The 20,603-nt window shown below is 47.4% G+C and overlaps 1 protein-coding gene across 1 annotated transcript in view; it reads right to left on the reverse strand.

The window, feature by feature from the left end:
- Positions 1 to 20,603, reverse strand: part of DNAH7 (dynein axonemal heavy chain 7) — a 2,019,015-nt gene that overhangs the window by 1,818,502 nt on the left and 179,910 nt on the right. The window contains exons 6-7 of the mRNA XM_078680414.1: positions 11,885 to 12,065; positions 9,279 to 9,351 (exon numbers count right to left, since the gene is read on the reverse strand). Of these exons, the coding sequence (XP_078536540.1) occupies positions 9,279 to 9,351; positions 11,885 to 12,065 (254 nt within the window). The remainder of the gene's footprint in view (positions 1 to 9,278; positions 9,352 to 11,884; positions 12,066 to 20,603) is intronic.

Raw genomic sequence — 20,603 nt, forward strand, 5'->3', positions numbered from 1 at the left:
CCTGAAGCCAGATTGAAGAGGGTCAAGTAAGTTAAAAAGTTCAATGTGTCTGTCAAGCTGAAGAAGGACACATTTTTCAAGGGCTTTCGAGAGGAGGGGCAAGTTGGAGATAGGACGGAGGTTGTTGAGGTCATTAGGGTCAGCCGTAGGGTTTTAAGAATGGGGGTGATTTGTCCCAGTTGAAGGGAGGTGGGGACACAGCCGGTGGCTAGGGAGGTGTTAATGATCGAGGTCCAGGCAGGTGTGATGATATGTTTGAGGTTTTGGACAAGTTTAGAAGGGAGGGGGTCTTTAGTGTGGGAGGAGGGTTTAAGTTTTGCAATGATGTCAAAGACATCTCTTTCAGTGACTGGCTGGAAATTATGCCAAGCGGCGTTATTTTTAGGGTGAGTGTTGGGGGGATTAGAATCTTGGAGGGTGGAGGGAAAGGGGGGGGGAATGAGATCAGAATTATGGAGGGTCGTGGAGGGGGCGGGGGGGAGTGGGCAGGAAGCAGGTGCGGTAGGGGGGATGTGTAGTATGGAGGTAGGGGTCAGAGTCGGCAGGAAGGATTGCTCTATTTTTGTAATTTTTTCAGAGAAAAAGAGGGCTATTTCTTCGCATCTGGACGTCGAGGCCATAAGTACAGGCGGAGCGGCTGAGGTTTGATTGCGAACAATGTTGAACAGTTCTCTGGGTCTGTTTTTGGCTTGGTCAAGTTGTGTTCTGAAAAAGGATGCTTTTTGTTTAAGGATGTGTTTTTTGTAAGAGGATCTTGCAAGTCTGAGGCGAGCTAGGTGCAAGGGGGATGGGTGCAGTCTCCATGTTCTTTCCGTCTGTCTCAGTGAGCGTCTTTCATTGTTAAGCTCCGTATTAAACCATGATTTGGAAGGGACGGTTCTTTGGTTTTTGAGCTTAAGCGGGGCCAGGAGGTCTAGAGTTTCAATAACTGCTTTGTTGTAGTGTTCAGTAAGTTCATTTGCGTTAAGTGAGGGCGGAATGGCGAGAAGTTGGGCATGGAGTTTGGATTCCAGTACATCCGGGGGGATATTATTCAAATTTCTGGTCAGTTTCGAGGGCTTAGTGGTTTTCGTGGGCGGGGGAGTGGCAGAGACCGCTATAGAGAACAGTATGAGATGGTGGTCGGACCAGTCGATGGGAACAATGTTGGATAGGAGGGCTAGATCTTTGCTAGTAATTATTGCATCTAGGATAGCTCCTTTGGAATGGGTCGGGGAGTGACAGAGTTGCTCTAGGTCATTGATCTCGAGAAGGTTGGAAAGGAGGGTGATAGAGGGATCGCTGCGCTCATTCCAGTGGAGGTTAAAGTCTCCCAGGAAAATGTTGAGGGAATTCGAAAGTGAGGATTGTGTAAGAATGTTGGATAGTTCATCAACGAAGGGATGAGTATTGCCGGGAGGGTTATATATGTTGTGAAGGCGAATGGGTTGGGAGCCGTGAATTTTGAGTTCAGCTTCAAGGTATTCAAGGGTGGAGTAATTAGTATTATTGACAAGGGAAATTTGTAGTTCCTCTTTGAAGATGATGGCAACACCACCGCCAATTCGGATGGGCCGGTCTTTCCTGAGAATAGAATAGCCCGGAGGAGCTAGGAGGTCCAGGATGCTTGTCGAGTGGTCTTTGAGCCAGGTTTCCGTTAGGAACGCAATGTCGATGGATTCACTAAGGATAGTTTCTGATATTTCAGTGGCATGTCGCACAGCGGACCGACAATTAACAAGCATGCAGTGAAGAGGTTTTGGGGGAGTTTTAGGGAGTGGAAGGGAGTAGATGGCTGTGAGTTGGGGAGGAGGCCTAGGTGAGCAAGGTGAGCGGGGAGTTCGGCTAGTCCCCAGTATGACAGGGATGCTGGAGGCTGGGGGAGGCTGGAAATTAGTGGGTGAGCAGTGAGGGTAGGATTTGCAGAGGTCGAGCATCTCCATGGGGGAGAGGGGGCAGGAGGTGCGGAGAGGTCTGTGTGTGCGGCAGTGTAGAGGAGTCGTGCGAAACTGTTTGGGGGTAGCGGGATTCATATGTCTAGTACGAGCGCAGTTTAACCGAAGTGGGAGGGCTCTGTTTTTGAGGGAATAGAAATCAGATCTAAGATGAGCGAGATCTCTGGTGAGAGTGGCAAGAGTGAGTTCAATGTTGCAAAGAGAGTTAGATATAAGACTAAGGTGGGATATTGGAGAAGGGGGAGGGAGCGGAACGGGATGAGCGATGTTCTTCATTGGGGGTGGTTTGTTGTTGGGAGGGAGGGTGGGGTTCCTAGAAAGGGAGATGGGAGGACTGTGGTAGTAGGGCAAGAGGAGGGGCATGGAGGGGGAAGATGGGTATGTGGTCATCGAGAGTGAAGAAGGAGGAAATGGAGGGGCAGGAGTGTTCGGAGGAACCGTGAGGGACTGGTCGGGAGGGGGGGAGCCATGATAATCAAAGGGAGAGAGGATGGGACTGGGGGGGGGGTGAAGGGGCGGTTCTGGATTAGAGTGAGAGACGGTTCGGGTTGATGGGTGCATTGAGTTTCGGGGGGACAGAGTATGGGTTTAGGTGAGGAGGAATAGGGTGGAGTAAGAGTGGGAGGGGAAGGGGAAGGGCAGGGAGAGTCAGAAAGGGGGTGGGGGATAGCACTTGTGGTGTGGGAAATGAGGGGAGAGTGAGGGCAGGTCGTATGAGTGGGCGATTGGGAGCTTTGGGGAGTAGGGAGGATCAGGGGAAGAGGAGGGTCCATCGAAGAAGGCCGGGCCAGGGGGGTATGCGGGGGGGGGGTCAACAATTGTGTGGCATTGTTGGACGTGTATCACATCCCTGATCTCCACCCCTCCGAGATGTCCGCCCCATACCAGGATTTACTCATCTGACACTACTGTGAGATCTGGTTGGGGAAGGAAGAGGGGTCAGCCTCTGACCCAATCACGGTTTTTCAACCACTGCTGCAGGTCTTTTGAAGTTCTCTCTGAGATCTGGACCACATCGGACAAAATCCTCTGATGCTGCTCCCACTGAAGAGCCTGCATACACTATCTGACGTGATTTACCAATAGGATGTTGGAAGGCATGAGTCCCAGGTGCCTCAGAGTCATTCTCACCGAAATCCAAGATAGAGGCTGCATCATCAGTATCATCAGCCTCAATTTCCTGCACTCACTACTCGGGAGGATCAGCCCAAAATTGCACTGTGCCCAGAACAGCTCTGATGAAAGGGAGCATATGAGAAGGTGTCAGGTGTGACTTCAGCATGTTTATAGTGAAGCACAGCGAATGCAGGAGGTCCACCATAGTCTGGAGGTGGGAGCTGACGTCTGAGGCGAGGACACATTGAATATCCAGTTGTCAAGGAAGACGGACACCCCTAACCTGAGGAGATGAGCTGCAACCACTGCCATCAGTCTGGTGAACAACCGAGGGGAGCTGGTAAGGCCAAAGGGTAGCACTGTGAATTAAAAGTGCTTTTGGCCTACCTTGAACTGCAGGTAACGCCTGTGGGCAGGCAGGATGGGTATATGGAAATATGCATCCTGCAAGTCCAACTCAACCAGTCAGTCTCCTTGGTTTAGGGCAGACAAGACCTGAGCCAAAGCGAGTATCTTGAATTTCTCCTTTTTGAAGAAGAGATTGCCAGTCTGAAGGTCCAGAATGGGCCGTAGACTTTTGTTCGTTTTCTATATCAAACGAGACCGGGAGTAACAACCACAGCCTACTTCTGACATCGGAACCTTTTTTATAGCTTGCTTGGCCAATAGAGTTGCAACTTCCTCTTGGAGTAAAACTAGATGATCCTCCGCCAGCCATTCTTTAATTGGCGTTAAAAGAGGAGGAAAAAAAAAGAAAGAGAATAGCCATTCTGAATGATCTGCAAGGCCCATTTGTCCAATGTTATGGACCTCCAATGGAGGAGATGGTGTTGAATTTTTCCTCCAACTGGAGTAGGATGGTCTTGAGGAACCAAACTAGAAATTCTTGGAGGCTGCAGCAGCTAGCGAATGGGTGGCAGATGACTTCTGGCTACCATTCCCATGAGGTCGGAATGAACCACGTCAACCCACAACTTGGGGAGCCTGCGCAGGATGGTGGCTGGGATATGGCTGATGTGATTGAGAACCCCTTCCATTGACACAAAAGGCGCGAAAGCTAGACTGGTTACTAGGTGTAGCAGAGATTCTTTGAAGCACTCCAAAGCTGAGTCCACTTTCTCTCCGAAAAAGACAAGTCCTGTCAAAGGACATGTCCAAGAGGTTAGCATGAACATCACCGGAGAAGCCAGATGTTCTCAGCCATGCGTGGTGCCTTAAGGCCGTCGTCCACAAAATTGCTCTACCAAGCAAGTCAGTTGTATCACAGCCACACCTAACGGTGAACTTTGCTGCATCTCTCTCATCTTTTACTGCTTGGGAGAGGACAGCCCGGGCCTCCTCCAGGACCTGTGGCACCACTTGCGCAACCGTTTCCCAAAGTGTGTGCGAGAAATGGCCCAATAAGCATTCAGTGTTCACAGACCACAAAGCCAGGCTGCTGGAAGAAAACATCTTCACAAGTGCATCAGCCTCTTGGATTCACCACCTAAAGGAGCGGAATGGAATGCAACATGAGACATTGAAGCCATCAAGCTCTCAGGGGTGGGGTGTTGGCTGAGGAAATTTTGATCACCCAGCGACGAGCGATGTCAAAATACTATTGGCCTGTTCACAGGAGCTCCTGTGCTAGGCTCTGACTATGCCCCTAGAAGGACATCTGCCAGTGCTTCATTAGAGGGCAAAAGTGGTTCGGAAGAGGAATCCCAAGGCTGAAGCACCTCAGTCAAGAGATTAGCCTCAACCTGCACCAAGGATAGCTCCAGGTCAAGGACCTCTGAAGCCCTTCCCGCCACCATGGCGTAGGATGCCCCACCACCATAGTCACACTAGATGTAGACAGCATGCAAGTATCTGAAGATGTGTCCAGTACTCTGGCTTTTCCAAGGTCCTCATGCAATTCCACTTGTCCACAATGGCCCAATTAGTGTTCCAAAGGGTCCAAGGACCCTACCCAATCCTCACCTATGCCTGAAACCTCTTCAAAATGAACAGACAACGACGTGGAACCATCAGACTGTCGGCATCAGGGTAGACATCGACCGACATTGATACGACTCTGAGTTGTTGTCAGGTATCAGGATAGGGCTGGCGTCAGAACAACAGACTTCAGGGCTTGTGTAGGGGAAAGCTGTGCTGGCACGACCGCCGCAACCCGGAATCGGATCCATGAGACCACACCAGGGCCAGAGTTGTTGGCATGAAATCTGAAGGGGCCTCTCCCGACCCTGGGGGGCCACTTAAATATGCAACGCATGGGTTCTTAAAAGTCTTTAATCTGTGAAGGAGCCGTTCCAGCCCCCGGAACTTGGGGGAGGCGGGATCTACCCCTGTAATGATTCAGCAGGACCGTGCCTAGAGCGTCGATGCTCCTTACACGTTTCATCGATAGACGATGGACGAGGTGAAGTCAAAGTCTGTTTGGGCTTCTATTTCTCCTTATGCCTCTTCTTCAAGTGTCCTGAATACCTTGAATGCAAAAAGGAGCACTTGGGGCTCCTGGGACAGTTCCAGGACCTTCTCTTCTTCGAACGGGACACGGATCTCTGAGGAATCGCACTTGATGGTGTCGACTGCCGGGCCGCAAGGAGCTTCAAAGATCGCTCCCTCAAAGCCTTTGGTGCCATGGCCCAGCAATCCGAGCACAACTTCAAATTCGTGGTCATGCTCGAGGCATCAAAAGCAGATGAGATGGGGGTCGGTTATCAACATGATGTGGTGACAGGTGCCACACGGCTTTAACCATGTATGTCTAGAAGTCATCCCTCAACACACAAGAAAGAATCTCTCGACAACATGTCTTAAAAAAAAGTCTGTCAAAAAGAGACAGAAGGGTAGCTCTTTTCCAGTACAGCACTTAACTGGTGTGGAAATAAAAGAACTGACGTCCGCGAGGTTTGGTGGCCGCAGCCAACAATCCTGGTGACGTCAGGCGGAGCCAATCGGTCCCACCAGATGGCGCACAGGTGTACTGCTCATGCAAGAGTTTCTGGATCCAGTCTGACGCCTGGGAAATTCAAAGGTAAGGAATCTGCAGCTAGAAGTATCTATCAGATATATAACTTTATTGAGAAAATGGCAAAATATAGACACTTCCCATGTCTGTCAAATTATTTAGACCTTTTAATAACTTTTCAATTGATCTGTTGTAGCTGTGAATTACACTATTATTGCAACTTAAATATTCTGTTAAATGACAACGTTTTCAAAATTCTATTAGAAATGCAAGTTATCTGCAATAGTTAGAAGTTATACTACAACACTTTGAAGTTGCAAAAGTAATCATAATTTATAGACACACTGGGCCTATGCTTGTTCCACTTACCATTGCTAAATTGCAGCAGTAGCTTCGTTTTATCAATACAAAGTAGGAAAAAAGCAACTAATCAGTTACATAGCATTCAGAAAGCAGTGATATGTTTTCCATTGCACTTAAATTTGTTAATGGATTTAATTTAATACCTCATGTAAAATATTGAAGATTTATGTTATTAACCATTTTGTTTTACAAAGGTAGTGCAATAACATCATTATATCAATACAATGAAACTTAAATGAGATCATCGTGTGTAATAAATTACGATGGTTGACACTATGGAACTGAAAACTGTCATGATTGTTTAGGACTCTACTACACCTAAACCATGGCCCTGTCTTTTACCATTAAAACATAACTGTGTGTGTGTTTATTGTGTGGAAAAGCCATATGATCCTTCCTATCTACAGAACACTATTGGAAACTGAGTTAAACCAATCTAACGTGTACAAATACCCTGCAAATCCATTACATTTGATGGAGTTCAGAAAAAGGGATAAAAGAAGTTTAAACCTCTTTTAATATGTTAGCAGAGTCAATGGTCCAGATGTTAAAAAAAGTTGCACATTTTATCTCATGCGAAAATTCTTATATTTGCAGCAAATGTCTGCTTTCTTAGAATTAACACCAATACCACAGGCACTCCAATGGAAGTGAATCTTAAAGCGAGAGATTATGAAGTTGTAGAGAATGTTGGAGTCAAATCAGTAGCCTGTCTAGTTTTCAAACTACTGGGGCAGAAAACATGTGGGGTTAAGGAAGATTTGGTGCACTTTCAATGGAGCTGCAACGATCAACCACCAAAGAAAAAATCCTTGATACACATGGAAGGTATTGTAAATCATTCTTTCACCAGGCGTTAAGGCACTAGCAAAGGTCCATAGTCCCAGCCTTCTTCCCGTATCCATACAGGACAGTCCACCTTTGCGCTACACATGTATGCAAGATTAAACTTATGAGGGCATCATATGGTCCACAACAAAAACATAGTACTACCAGAAACATTAGCATGGTGGCCTTTTTCTATTTAGAATTCTCCAAAAAGTTATTCTCCGATTGGAATTCCTAAGCTGGGCAAAAGTCCAGGTTGGATAACTGGGCATGTGTCAAACGTTTTACCTCTGCCCTGACCCTCAGGTCAGATCTGACCCAATTAACAAAGATGTCCTGGCCCCAAACAATGGAGACTGGGTCTCTAGTTATGTGCAGACGGTATCTTACTACATGCGGGAGAACCTTAACTCCAGGTACTCTGGAAGATGGATATCACAAGTGATTGTGATAGGCACTCCATTTCTACAAATAACAAATGTAACTCAACAATTTTCCTGATTTAGAGGGTCAAAAGGCAATATCCTTTTGGGAAGCCTTTAGGATTGACAAGCACTGGCTATGGTAGAAAAAGAGAGGGATCAAGGAAAGGGTGGAACTCTTAATAAAATACAATATACGTTTGTGCCTGGCAACCTGGAAACAAAGGTGAACCAATGAAGAAGGCTCCAACTATCACACTTCGCTAGAGCAGACTTCTAAAAAAAAGAAATTCTGAGGAAGCTCCTCTATCTCTTACAAAATAATCATCACACTTCATACATACTGAAAAGCTGTAGGGAAGAAACTTAAGTTTATTGTGGGGCTATCCATAGGCTAGCTCTTAGAACCCTTTGGCCTTCATTAGGAGAAGCACAGTGTTTAGGCCGATATTTACTGTATGTGACAAAATTCAGCTCTGCTGGATCAGAATTGATAGGATCCGATAAATAACTCCCAATTAAGAGTTTGGCTCGAGAGAAAAATGAATAACATACGCATTTCGGTGCTTAACACACTAAAATCTGTGTGTCCTAATAATATTAGGGCATTTTTACTGGATAGATACATTTCTGTAAGTCTGACCTGTTGAGATTTATTGGAGACAACTATGGGAGTAAGGTGTTAGCCACCACACTCTAAATTGCGATCTGAGTGGTATCAAAAGTTACAGCATATATCTCAATTAACCCAGCCACGCATAATGAGGGCCTTAGTAGCAAATGTATGAAGAGCAACAGGGTTACCCGACATCGGAAACTACCAGTAAGGAACATAGGAAGCATTTTAAAAAAACCTGGGTCAAATAATAACTCTCCTGGAGAAACAAGTACTGTTACCTTATACATGGAAGGGTATTTAGGGGAGTGCTCCAGACCTGTAATTAGACTGCAAAAACAGGGCATGGTGACGACTCCAAGACCAAAAGGCCTAAAATAAAACACTGACCTCAAAATCACTGCTACGAGTGGGCACATAGAAAGGGGGATCTCATGGATGGAATGCTTTAAAAAGTGGGATATGATAAGAAAACTCTATGCTAGGTGACCTAAAGAAAAGGAAAGTGTGCGGAATGTGTGTAAGCCTCATAAGGAAATCGTGTGGACTCTCCCAAATACAGCATGCATTCCAAAGCTGTATCGGAGTTCTAGCCATGCCATCAGTTTCACTAGTACACATTGTCCTAAGGTTTCAACCTCCGGTTTATCTAAATCATTTGAGAGAGACAGATGATTGTGATGTGCACATTACATGACATGCAACACAGAAAGGCACAATTGTATCTAAGGGCACAAGTACTGTACCTGTACGTTGCTATTTAAGATGGGACTTATAGCTCAGATCAGAATGTTTGAACTGCAGTGGGATGTGACGATGACCTAAAACCTATTGCCTTTTGATTAAGAATCACACTGCATACACTTTTAGGATGATAGGTCTCCCAACAGCATGTTGCCAATCTTTGAAATAGACCATATGAGGCCACGCAGAAAGTGTTAGAAACGAATGCACTTTATAAGAAGTATACTGCATAATAATTCCATTAGCTACTTTCATTCCATTAAGACGAAATTGAATTCACAATATACAGCAAAACGTCTTACTCTAAACGGTGAGGTGGCAGATCTGGCTTCTTGTCATCGTCTTTTTCTCTGGGGTCCCTTAAGACAAAGTCAACTAAAAAATAAAATATTGAAATAATTAACATGAAAATTCATACATAATGACATTTCTCCTAAAAGGTAAAGTGATGAATGTGTGCTAGCGCATCAGAGATAAAGGCCAAACCATGGTGATAAAATGAAATTTAACATTAACCCGCAGTAGTTGCTTTACGTGGACTCTTCACCCCCATGTAAGAAAGCATTGTTCTTGGTTGAAGTGCACTGACACTTAATTACCAACATTTTGTTTCGTGTTTTGATGGAACCTTTATTAAATATGCATTTTCTTTAGTACTCATATGCAATAAGATTCATGAAAAAAATGTCAGTGGGTGACGTGCTCGCTTGGAGTCCACTCACCTAATCCTTTTCTCCTCCTTTTAAAATGGGGCCAGTAGCCCAACAACTGTCTTTTGAAGGAGGGTTTAGCATGTCATTCAGAAGCTGTGCGCACTATTTTGAGTTCCTGACCAAATAGTAATGCATGTTTCCCAAAAGGACTTCACCTACAAAGGGCGGGAGCGTTTTTTGACAAAGCTGCTCAATGGAGGCTGGTCAGCCATGTCAAGAAACATAGACCAGTTGTTATACTTTTGATTATTTTTTCATTTCTAAAAACAAACCGTCAAAGTGAGGGTTAGTTTTTGGAAAACAAAAAAGGCAGACTGGTCCTCCATACTCCCAAGATATGATGGGCAACCCACCAATGAGCAGATTTGTTATAAGTGCTCTATTGTTGAAAAACAAAATCTAATTTTCTTTATGCGCTACAAGTTTTCTGCCGTGCATGTAAGGCATTAAGAAGTTGTGTTATTTGCTAGTGATCAGAACAAGTGTGAGTGTCAAATCAAGCGACCCGGTGCCCTTTGTGGCACTCCTATAAGGAGTAGAACTCTTTTTAGTTCAAATGAGTGAAAAAGTCAAAAGTCAATCGGAATCATCTGAAAGTCTAATCAATGATATATATCCCCGATTAGATTCATCGGAATAAGATCCAAAATGTAACGACTTTTCATTGATAATTCATCATTTAACAGTTTGTCTGATTATGGAACATGCGTCCCAATGCATTTTGGGACTCGTGCCCGTCTTCAGGGGACTGGTTCACAATCTGAAAACAAAGTCTATAGTATTCAGGAGTGGATACTCAAACTCACGCAATAAAGTTGCAACGAAATGATAAGGGAGTGACTTTCAGTGATAAATAAAGCTTCAGACCAATGGTGAACAATGTGTGACAATGTGTTGAATACAAAAAGTGCAAAGTCTCATGGACGAGTGCGTTATCGGTGGTGTGTTCTCAGGTGAGGTGGAAGACCAGAGGAACAGTACTGGACATTGCGAAATGATGTGACAAAATACAAAATAAAGGGTGAACGAAAGTTTGCTGCGTTCTAAAAAGCGTGCTCTTAAATGTAGGGGGAAAACGCGAGTGGTTCGATGGACAGGATCGCATTCATGCATGTGCATTAGTCCTGTTGCTGGTTACGGGAGTACTGGAAAGTGGAAACGGTAAATAAGCGGGTGATTACTCTTACCGGAGAGCGAGTAGAGTTGCGTGCTTCTATCTCGAGGTTCGCAGCGTAGGTGTCTGCTCAACCAAGTAATAGCGGAAGGTGTACAGGAATAGAAATAGGACTGCGGTGGTGTCAGCCATATTGGAATGGTGTGGCGTGAATGCGGTTGAGGGTGGTGTTAACAGTAAAGTATATGCTGGTAAAACAAGATGGGAAGAAAGAAAAACAGTGCGTGAGAAACCCAACTAAAAAGCAGACTAAAGTTAGTGAATAGAAGTGTTAATAAAGTTGAAGGAAAAAGCAGTGGCACCCAGAAGTCAGTAAATCAGCAAAAACCAATTTACCCTTGTATACAACCAATCTTCAAAATCTCTTTATTTGCTAGTGATCACCATCAGGTACATGGTGGTCCCCAGCCAGAAAAGCAAAATGAACATGACATAAGTCCTAAAGAGGGCTGCCCTTCTTATTCAACTTTCGCCCTATACTTGCAAAACAGTGGATTCCCCACATCTAAATGAGACAGAGAAACCACGAGATTGGCACATGGAAATACACTGATTTTTGACAGATCTACTGTTACTGTCCACGTCTAAATGATGCTTGAAGACACCTGTGCATTGCAAAGGATAAGCGATATCAGTGAATGGGTGAGCAAGTATACTGATCTCCTAATAATTGACAGCTAAAAAAGAACTAAATTGAGCATTTATTAAGAGATTTTATCACGTTTATAAAAATTGATCTATAATACAAATATAACTACTTCCTCACGCAAAACACACTGAAGAGAGCTCTCTGTGAACACTAGAGACATTCATTAACACATTAACAAAATGTACAAAGTTATATTCAAAAATAAGTATGACATGATTTCTCCCAGAAAGGTTCCCATTTACTATCTTCAATGGAATTTTAATTTGTTTTTGGAACTACACTGGCTCTCCAAAGTTTACCTAGAGTGTTTGGTAGATGATCTATGAAGAAGTAAAACAAAATAGAAAAGTATAAAATGTATTGGTTACTTACCAATGGCTTTTTTAACACTTAGAAGATAGTCCTCCCTCATTTCTTCTGACAGCAAATATATACTGCCTGTGAATCTTTTCAGATGATTTGGAACAAGAGCCAACACATTTTCCAGCCAAGAGTGTTCCATGGGGGCAACATGTTCTGTGTCAATTCCATGCTTAATATAATAGTTGTATTTCTACACATAAAAGACACAGAGAAGCATCAGTAGCAGTAAATGGACAACTGAATTTACAAACCCACACTGTACGACTGGGTACCGATTAGGCATAAGGAATATCAGTTTTCATATACAGTAACTACTATCTCTGATAAATGATTAAAGTGAAATGCCATTTGTTTGAAAACGATTAGGTATATTTGTGATGTAGATTTGCAGATCTATATTAGGATCAGCAATCGAACATTTACAGTGATTACCTAAAAGTTAAGTGTCATTAACTCTTGGATAACCATCTTCAATAACTTTTCCCTCATAACAATCTGCATGAAATTTAACAAAAAGTGTAGGTGTGAGCCTAGAAATCTTTTCTGTGAATTGATCAGTAAGGTAGTAGTGGTACACAGTGTCTCAAAATTCCATTTCCCATTCAAATTCCATTGGAAAGGTTTGCCCATCAGTAGGATATATGGGCTGGGTGAATTGAAACTCAGTCTGACATGTAGAAAGATGTCTTGTCCTTCAGTACGCTATTTGTAATTTGAAATAATGTTGTCTTGTGTCTTTATTGAGCACACTGTAAATCTTTGGATTTTCACAATCAATCAGGTGTGGCCTGTCCATAAGGGTGGAAGGGCCCCATCCAACCAGTTTTTGGCAAACATAAAGCCTGTCTGTCAGGTTGAGCAAAGGACAGCCTGACACACACTCTTGCCATTGCCTACCTTACTAGTTTTAAGGCCTCATTTTCAGGAATCCCTCAATTGGAGGAAGAAGCCATTATGTTTTCATTCAAAGTCAACAACTAGGTAGCGTTTAACGGGACCCTTATCTACCGGGCACCTGGCCCTAGGAACAAGTTAATTTCCTCCATACAGACCTTTCTGGAATCTTGCATGGAGTATCCTAATTTCACTTTGTTGGGTGACTTTTATTTCCATTTGGAATCTACCAGATATAGAGATACCATCAATCTAATTGACTGTCTAAAGAGCTTTGACTTAAACCAAGTTGTTACCGAGCCAACACACACAGGGAATCATACTCTTGATGGTGTTTTCATCAATTACGCATGCATCACTTTCAGTAGAGCCCTGTCTGTGGCTGGGACAGATCACAGTGCTGTATTTTTTGAGTTTACTATTCCAGGAGAGACCTTCAAAGCACATAACATCAATAGTACGGCTACAACTCGCCCATGGTGAAAAATATATACTCCGGAATTAGATTTAGCCTTACACTCTCTTACCCCTGTCTAAACACTGATCCTGACTCTGCAGCCCGCAACTTTGAGGGCTGGATTAATTCAGCAGTTACTAAACTCGCCCCTGAAAAACATATACGTAACAGCAGGAAGCAAACCATCAACACCTTGGTATACGCATGAGCTGAAGGAACTTAAAAAGAAGGGTAAGTCCCAAGAACGAATATGGAGGAAAGATTACTCTGCTGTGGAAAAAGACAACTACAAGAACGCTATTGAAAATTATAAGGAGGCAAAAATCTCAGCAAAGTCACGCTTTTTTACTGAGAAAATTTGTACTGCAAAAATTCAGCCAGAGAGCTTTTTAAAACAGCCACGGCATTATCACAATTTTATGAAAGCCAACAGTACACCCCCAACACAGAATTCTGTGATAAATTGGCAGATTTCTTTCATAGTAAAGTAAAATGTGTATAAGATGAGTTCTCAGTCATCAAGCTGGGACCAGCCCAGATGTGATGGATGGTCTAGAGGATGGTGAGGTAACTACGCAGGCTCTCCTAGATGAATGTAATCACCTCACGCCGAACGAGTGGATTGGCTTGTACTGTTTACTAAATCGGATCCCCACTGGACACCTTTCTGGCTATGGTTCTTCATATGGTTCCTAGTACCATTGCAGGCCACCTTGCACCTCTTCAAAATTATATTCTGGACGCAGGATCTTTTCCAGCAGCTGGAAAAAATAATTGAAAAAACCCCCTCAAGACCCTATGGAGGTAAAAAATTACCGGCCGATTTCCTGTCTGCCATTTCTTTCTAAAATGTTTGAGAAATTATTAACGAAGACATGCTACATTTCCTGGAGTATAACAACAAAATGGGCCCAGCACAACATGGATTTTGGCCTCTACACAGTACAGAATGAGCCCTTATTGCAGCCACCGAGGAGATCTGCACCCAGCCAGATGGCGGAGGGAAGGCAATACTAATCTTGCTAGACCGCACAACCGCATTCGATATGGTAAACCATCAGCTGCTCATCTGACGCTTATCTTAAATGGGGATCACAGGAGGAGCCTCCAAGACACTAAGATAATTTTTAGCGACCAGAGAACAAACTGTAGTGATGGGAGGACATACATCACATCCTTATGCCTTGCCATGCAGAGTACCACAGGGAACTTCGCTATTCCCAACCCTGTTTAATGTCTACTTCACCCCACTGGCTAAACCCATCTGCTCTCTTGGCTTTTGTGGCAGGGTGGGTAAGCCAGACCCCGAAGGGGGGGATCAGACCACCCTGTGGTGGGCCGCCGTTCCTGACTCACGTGCCTCCCTTGCCTCCATGCAGCCCCAGGACTGCCCAGACCGAGATGAGTGGAATACGGGTGATCCGGAGTATTGGTGGCCGACGAGGCAGGAACCTGAACACTACGCCTTTAAGGAAAGGGAGACCTCCGGGGCAGCCCCGCCCCCCTCCGTCAACGTGACAACGTCAAAAGAGTCGAGAGAACAGGAAGAGACGGACAACGCGGCCACCGAGTCGAGTGGACGAGAGGTGATCTCCAGACGTTGCCCCGGCGGAGAAGTGTTTCGGACGAGCCCAGCAGTCGCCTTCCTGACGAGCCCACAAGAAGAGACCTCGAGGAGCCCAGGAGACGAGACCCAGAGGCCAGGAGAGCCGAGGAGAAACGATCCGCCCCGCCACACGCCCACGGGAGGTGTGTGGCTCAAACAGGTACGGGGGCGTATGGCGGGTTGGTTGGGACAACGTACCCTACCCCCCTGTGAATAAGTGTACAGCACCTTGAACCGGCATCCTGCATAACCCCCCCCCTATCACGATCACTCTCTCGGCACATACCTCCTTTTTGGATAACAAGGCACGACTGCACTAGTTTCCCTCACCCCCGGTCCCTGAGATCGTGTGCTATACATGACCCTAACTTCCGGTTTCTGTTTTCCCCTCGGTGCGGACGGAGCTGCCTTCGGGAGAAGAACGGACCATTGACCCAGGCACACTGGATACTCCCCGGATCCCTACCTACGACCCTGCAGCCTTTGCGCGGGAGCGCCTCACTAGCCGCCACCGGAAAACCTATACAGTTCCTATAAAAATAAAACCCTCCTTGAAAAGAATACAATCGTATGCCGCCTCTCCTTTAGTAGAACAATCCTTAGAGTCAGCTCCAACGCTAGACCCTCTCAGCTCCAGTCAGGAGCCCTTCCCCAACCCCTTACATCTGGTGTCAGAAGTGGGATTAGAAGATCAGCCCATCTGTACCAGCAAGATGGACGCCCTAATCCAGCACCTCATCAAGGGCCAAGAGAAACTTGAGTGGGCGGTGGAAAGACAGTTAACGTCCGCCCAGGCAGACCGAGAACTTTTCAAGTCAACGATTTCCGCCCCGCTCGAGAGCCTGAAGAGTGTGCCACCTCCAGGGTTGACCACTGCGGGCGAATCAAGGGCCCATAGTCCTCACCCCTCCGGTATTTCCCTACAGAAGTATCTTCCAGGGGAGGACCCTGATGCGTTTTTGATGAACTTCGAAAGGGCCGCTAGGGCGTTGGGATGGCCCGAAGAAAAATGGCCCTTTTTCCTGGCACCCTTACTAACAGGGGAGGCCCAGTCAGCCTACCAGGCCGCGAATCCATTGGGGAACACGCCGTATTCAGTGATAAAAGGGGTGATATTGGACCACCTGGGTCTGGACCAGGAAGCCTACCGAGTTAAATTCAGGAAAGAGAGAGGCCTCCCTGGTGAAAACCCGAAGACCCTTTTCTACCGTCTCAAAATGGCCGCAGACAAGTGGCTATCCCCGGAGGCCTGCACCAAAGAGGAAATACTACACAAGGTGTATTTAGAACAGTTTATGGAAGCTCTCCCCTATGCTTCCCAAAGGTGGCTGCGTCAGCATTCAGGTCTGGGGATAGAACAGGCCATTGACATGGCCGCCAACTTTGCTCGAGCACAACCCAAGGCCCTCCCATGGGACCAAGAGAAAACCACGAAACCACCCGTGAAGGCGGAGAAGAAACCCAAACCCGGTGGGGACTTCGGACGGGTCATACCCCCAGGGCCGATGACCCCCCTGTTGAGAGGACCGCAGTGTTACGAATGCGGCGAATGGGGTCACATCGCTCGGCTTTGTCCACGGAAAAGACCCCCCCCCTGAGGAACCCATGGAGGTCAGGTACCTGCCCAGAACGGTGCTATATTCCTCTGAGTTGGGCTCCTCCTTTTACGTGAGTATGTGGATGAATGGCTTGCGAGTGAGGGCCCTGTTAGACTCAGGGTGTAGACAGTCAGTAGTGCAAGAACACCTGGTCGCCCCTAGCCAGTACGTCCCCGGCTCCCTAGTCCACATTAGGTGTGTTCATGGAGATGTCAAACCCTACCCCATTGCCACCATTACCCTCACCCCCAAGGGGAAAGCCCCCTGCACCGTAAGGGTTGGAGTAGTGGATACCCTCCCCGAAGATGTAATTGTAGGAGTGGATAACCCCGAATTCCTTTCAACGTTCCGGGACACTCTTACCCGCTCCCCGGGTTCTGGGACAACCCCCCTTTCTCATTTCCTTGCTCCTGAGCCGTGGACCACTGACCATAGTTTCCGCTATGCACAAGCTGAAGATAGGTCCCTGTTCAACGCCTGGGAAAACGCGCACTCTACCCAAAGCCCCTCCAGCCCCGAGTACCCACATTTCAGGATAAGGAACGGTCTCCTGTACCGGCATCCCCGGGAAGACTGCCAACCTCAGTTGGTCGTACCCCGGTCTTTCCGGGAACAAGTGCTCTTCTATGCCCCCACCCACCTCACCGCAGGTCATGCGGGCAAAGAAAAAACCACAGAGACCATCCGGCGGTATTTTTATTGGCCGGGCATTTACAAAGAGGTCCAAGAATACTGTGCCCACTGTGAAGTGTGTCAACGAAAGAACACAAACCGGCCAAGGGCCGCTCCCCTACGTCCCTTGCCCATCATAGGTACCCCATTCGAGCGGGTGGGCATGGACTTGATAGGGCCTCTGCCCAAAACAGCCAAAGGTCATGTATACGCTTTGGTTATAGTGGATTATGCCACTAGGTTCGTGGAAGCCTTTCCCCTACGTGCCCCTACTACCGCAGCCATTTCCGACAGATTCGTGGAATTGTTCGCTAGAGTGGGTTTCCCGAAGGAGGTGCTGACTGATCAAGGTACACCCTTTACATCCAAGCTCATGAGGGAAGTGTGCAAGACCTTGAACATAAAGCATCTAAAAACGTCGGTCTATCACCCCCAGACGGATGGGCTGGTTGAGAGATACAACCAGTCCCTGAAGAACGTCCTGAAGAAAATGATGACCGCGGAAGGACCCGACTGGGATCGCCGGCTGCCACTGGCCCTTTATGTATTACGGTCTCAAAAGCAGAGCAGTCTGGGGTGCTCTTCGTTTGAACTTTTATATGGAAGGCTCCCCAGGACGTTATTGGAGATCACTACGGACCTATGGGAAGCCGAGGAAATACACAAACAACAATCCGTCCTCGACTACACCATGCACCTAAAGAGCCGGCTGGGAAAGTTAAGAGGTCTAGCCTCCTCGAATCTAGAACAGAAACAAAAAGAGCAGAAAAAGAACTATGACAAGGGAAAGAGATTGAGGCGTCTCGCGGTGGGGAAATGGGCCCTTGTCTTGATACCATCCCTAAGCGGGAAAACCAAGGGGGAGTGGCAGGGTCCCTACAAAGTGGTGGAAGCCATCGGGGATACGACGTACAAGCTACAAATGACCCCAAGGAAATCACAGAGCTACCACATCAACCTGCTGAAAGAGTGGTTGGGGCCTGCTCCCCGGGGTGTACACCTTGCTGGTTCTTCGACCATACCCCAGCTGGTGGTGAACCCGGAACTGACCCCGGAAAAGGAAGGAGCACTGAACCAAGCCCTGCAGTCATATTCGAACATCTTTTCGGATCTCCCAGGTAAAACAGCCCTGGTGGAACATCGCATCCGTACGGAACCAGGGAAGATCGTGAAACAGAAGCCATACAGGATCCCCGAGGAGCGGAGGGCTGCGGTGCAAAAGGAAGTCCGAGATATGATGGACTTAGGACTGATCAGACCCTCAACCAGTGAGGGTCCTCGCCCATTGTGATGATACCCAAACCAGACGGGACGAAGAGATTTTGTATGGACTTTCGGGCGCTGAATGCAATATCCTCCTTTGACACCTACCCCATTCTGAGGGTGGACGAGCTGATCGAAAAGATAGGTGACGCCGTATACATAACCACCCTGGACCTCACGAAGGGGTACTGGCAGGTGCCCCTCCGTGAGGAAGACTGGAAGAAGACTGCGTTTGTGACGGATGAAGGATTATACGAATTCACCGTCCTACCCTTCGGCCTCCACGGGGCCCCCGCCACCTTCCAGCGCCTGATGAACCAGGTCCTAAGGCCTCACATTCAGCATACCTGGACGACATCGTGATTTTCAGTAGGAGTTGGGAAGAGCACCTGGTACATCTCCAGTCCGTCCTATCAGCACTACAAAACGCCGGACTACATGTCAACTCCAAAAAGTCAAGAGTCGCTTTCACAAAGGTGAATTATCTAGGGTACGTGCTAGGAGACGGCCACATAGCACCCCAAGACGCCAAAGTAAAGGCCATTTCTGAGGTTTCTTATCCGACCACAGAACGAGAGCTAAGGGCCTTTTTAGGCCTTATCGGGTACTATCGACGATTCATCCCCAATTTCGCGGAGGTGGCCTCCCCGCTTACTGACTTGCTCCGAAAAGAAGTCCGTCCCAGGGACATAGCCTCTCCCTCCCCTGCTGCACTCCATGCCTTCACCCTTCTCAAACAATCCATGACCACAGCCCCCATCTTGCTGTCCCCGAACTTCGAGAAACCCTTTGTCCTGGCCACGGATGCCTCGAACACGGGGGTGGGGGCGGTCTTGTCACAAACAGGGTCTGATGGGAGGGAACATCCGGTGGTGTACATCAGCCGAAAGCTATTTCCCCGGGAAACCCGATATTCCACCATAAAACGGGAATATCTGGCCATCAAGTGGGCGGTAGAGAAGTTAAGGTATTACCTGGAGGGCAGGCCATTCATCCTTCATACGGATCACGCCCCTCTCCGTTGGATGCACCAACAGGGTAGCCACAATTCTAGGGTCCTCAGATGGTTCCTCTCACTCCAACCCTTTGCGTTTACGGTGCATCATCGAAAGGGGAAAGACAATGGCAATGCGGACTTCTTGTCGCGGGTGTTTCCTCTCCCCGATCGGGAGAGTCCAGGGGGGGAGGTGTGTGGCAGGGTGGGTAAGCCAGACCCCGAAGGGGTGGATCAGACCACCCTGTGGTGGGCCGCCGTTCCTGACTCACGTGCCTCCCTTGCCTCCATGCAGCCCCAGGACTGCCCAGACCGAGATGAGTGGAATACGGGTGATCCGGAGTATTGGTGGCCGACGAGGCAGGAACCTGAACACTACGCCTTTAAGGAAAGGGAGACCTCCAGGGCAGCCCCGCCCCCCTCCGTCAACGTGACGACATCAAAAGAGTCGAGAGAACAGGAAGAGACGGACAACGCGGCCACCGAGTCGAGTGGACGAGAGGTGATCTCCAGACGTTGCCCCGGCGGAGAAGTGTTTCGGACGAGCCCAGCAGTCGCCTTCCTGACGAGCCCACAAGAAGAGACCTCGAGGAGCCCAGGAGACGAGACCCAGAGGCCAGGAGAGCCGAGGAGAAACGATCCGCCCCGCCACACGCCCACGGGAGGTGTGTGGCTCAAACAGGTACGGGGGCGTATGGCCGGTTGGTTGGGACAACGTACCCTACCCCCCTGTGAATAAGTGTACAGCACCTTGAACCGGCATCCTGCATAACCCCCCCCTATCACGATCACTCTCTCGGCACGTACCTCCTTTTTGGATAACAAGGCACGACTGCACTGGTTTCCCTCACCCCCGGTCCCTGAGATCGTGTGCTATACATGACCCTAACTTCCGGTTTCTGTTTTCCCCTCGGTGCGGACGGAGCTGCCTTTGGGAGAAGAACGGACCATTGACCCAGGCACACTGGATACTCCCCGGATCCCTACCTACGACCCTGCAGCCTTTGCGCGGGAGCGCCTCACTAGCCGCCACCAGAAAACCTATACAGTTCCTATAAAAATAAAACCCTCCTTGAAAAGAATACAATCGTATGCCGCCTCTCCTTTAGTAGAACAATCCTTAGAGTCAGCTCCAACGCTAGACCCTCTCAGCTCCAGTCAGGAGCCCTTCCCCAACCCCTTACAGCTTTATTGCTATCTGTTATGCGGATGACACGCAAATAGTGGTATCCTTAACATCAAAG

Source organism: Lissotriton helveticus, chromosome 3_1 (genome assembly GCF_964261635.1).
Source record: "Lissotriton helveticus chromosome 3_1, aLisHel1.1, whole genome shotgun sequence".
In the NCBI taxonomy this organism is placed as follows: Eukaryota; Metazoa; Chordata; class Amphibia; order Caudata; family Salamandridae; genus Lissotriton; species Lissotriton helveticus.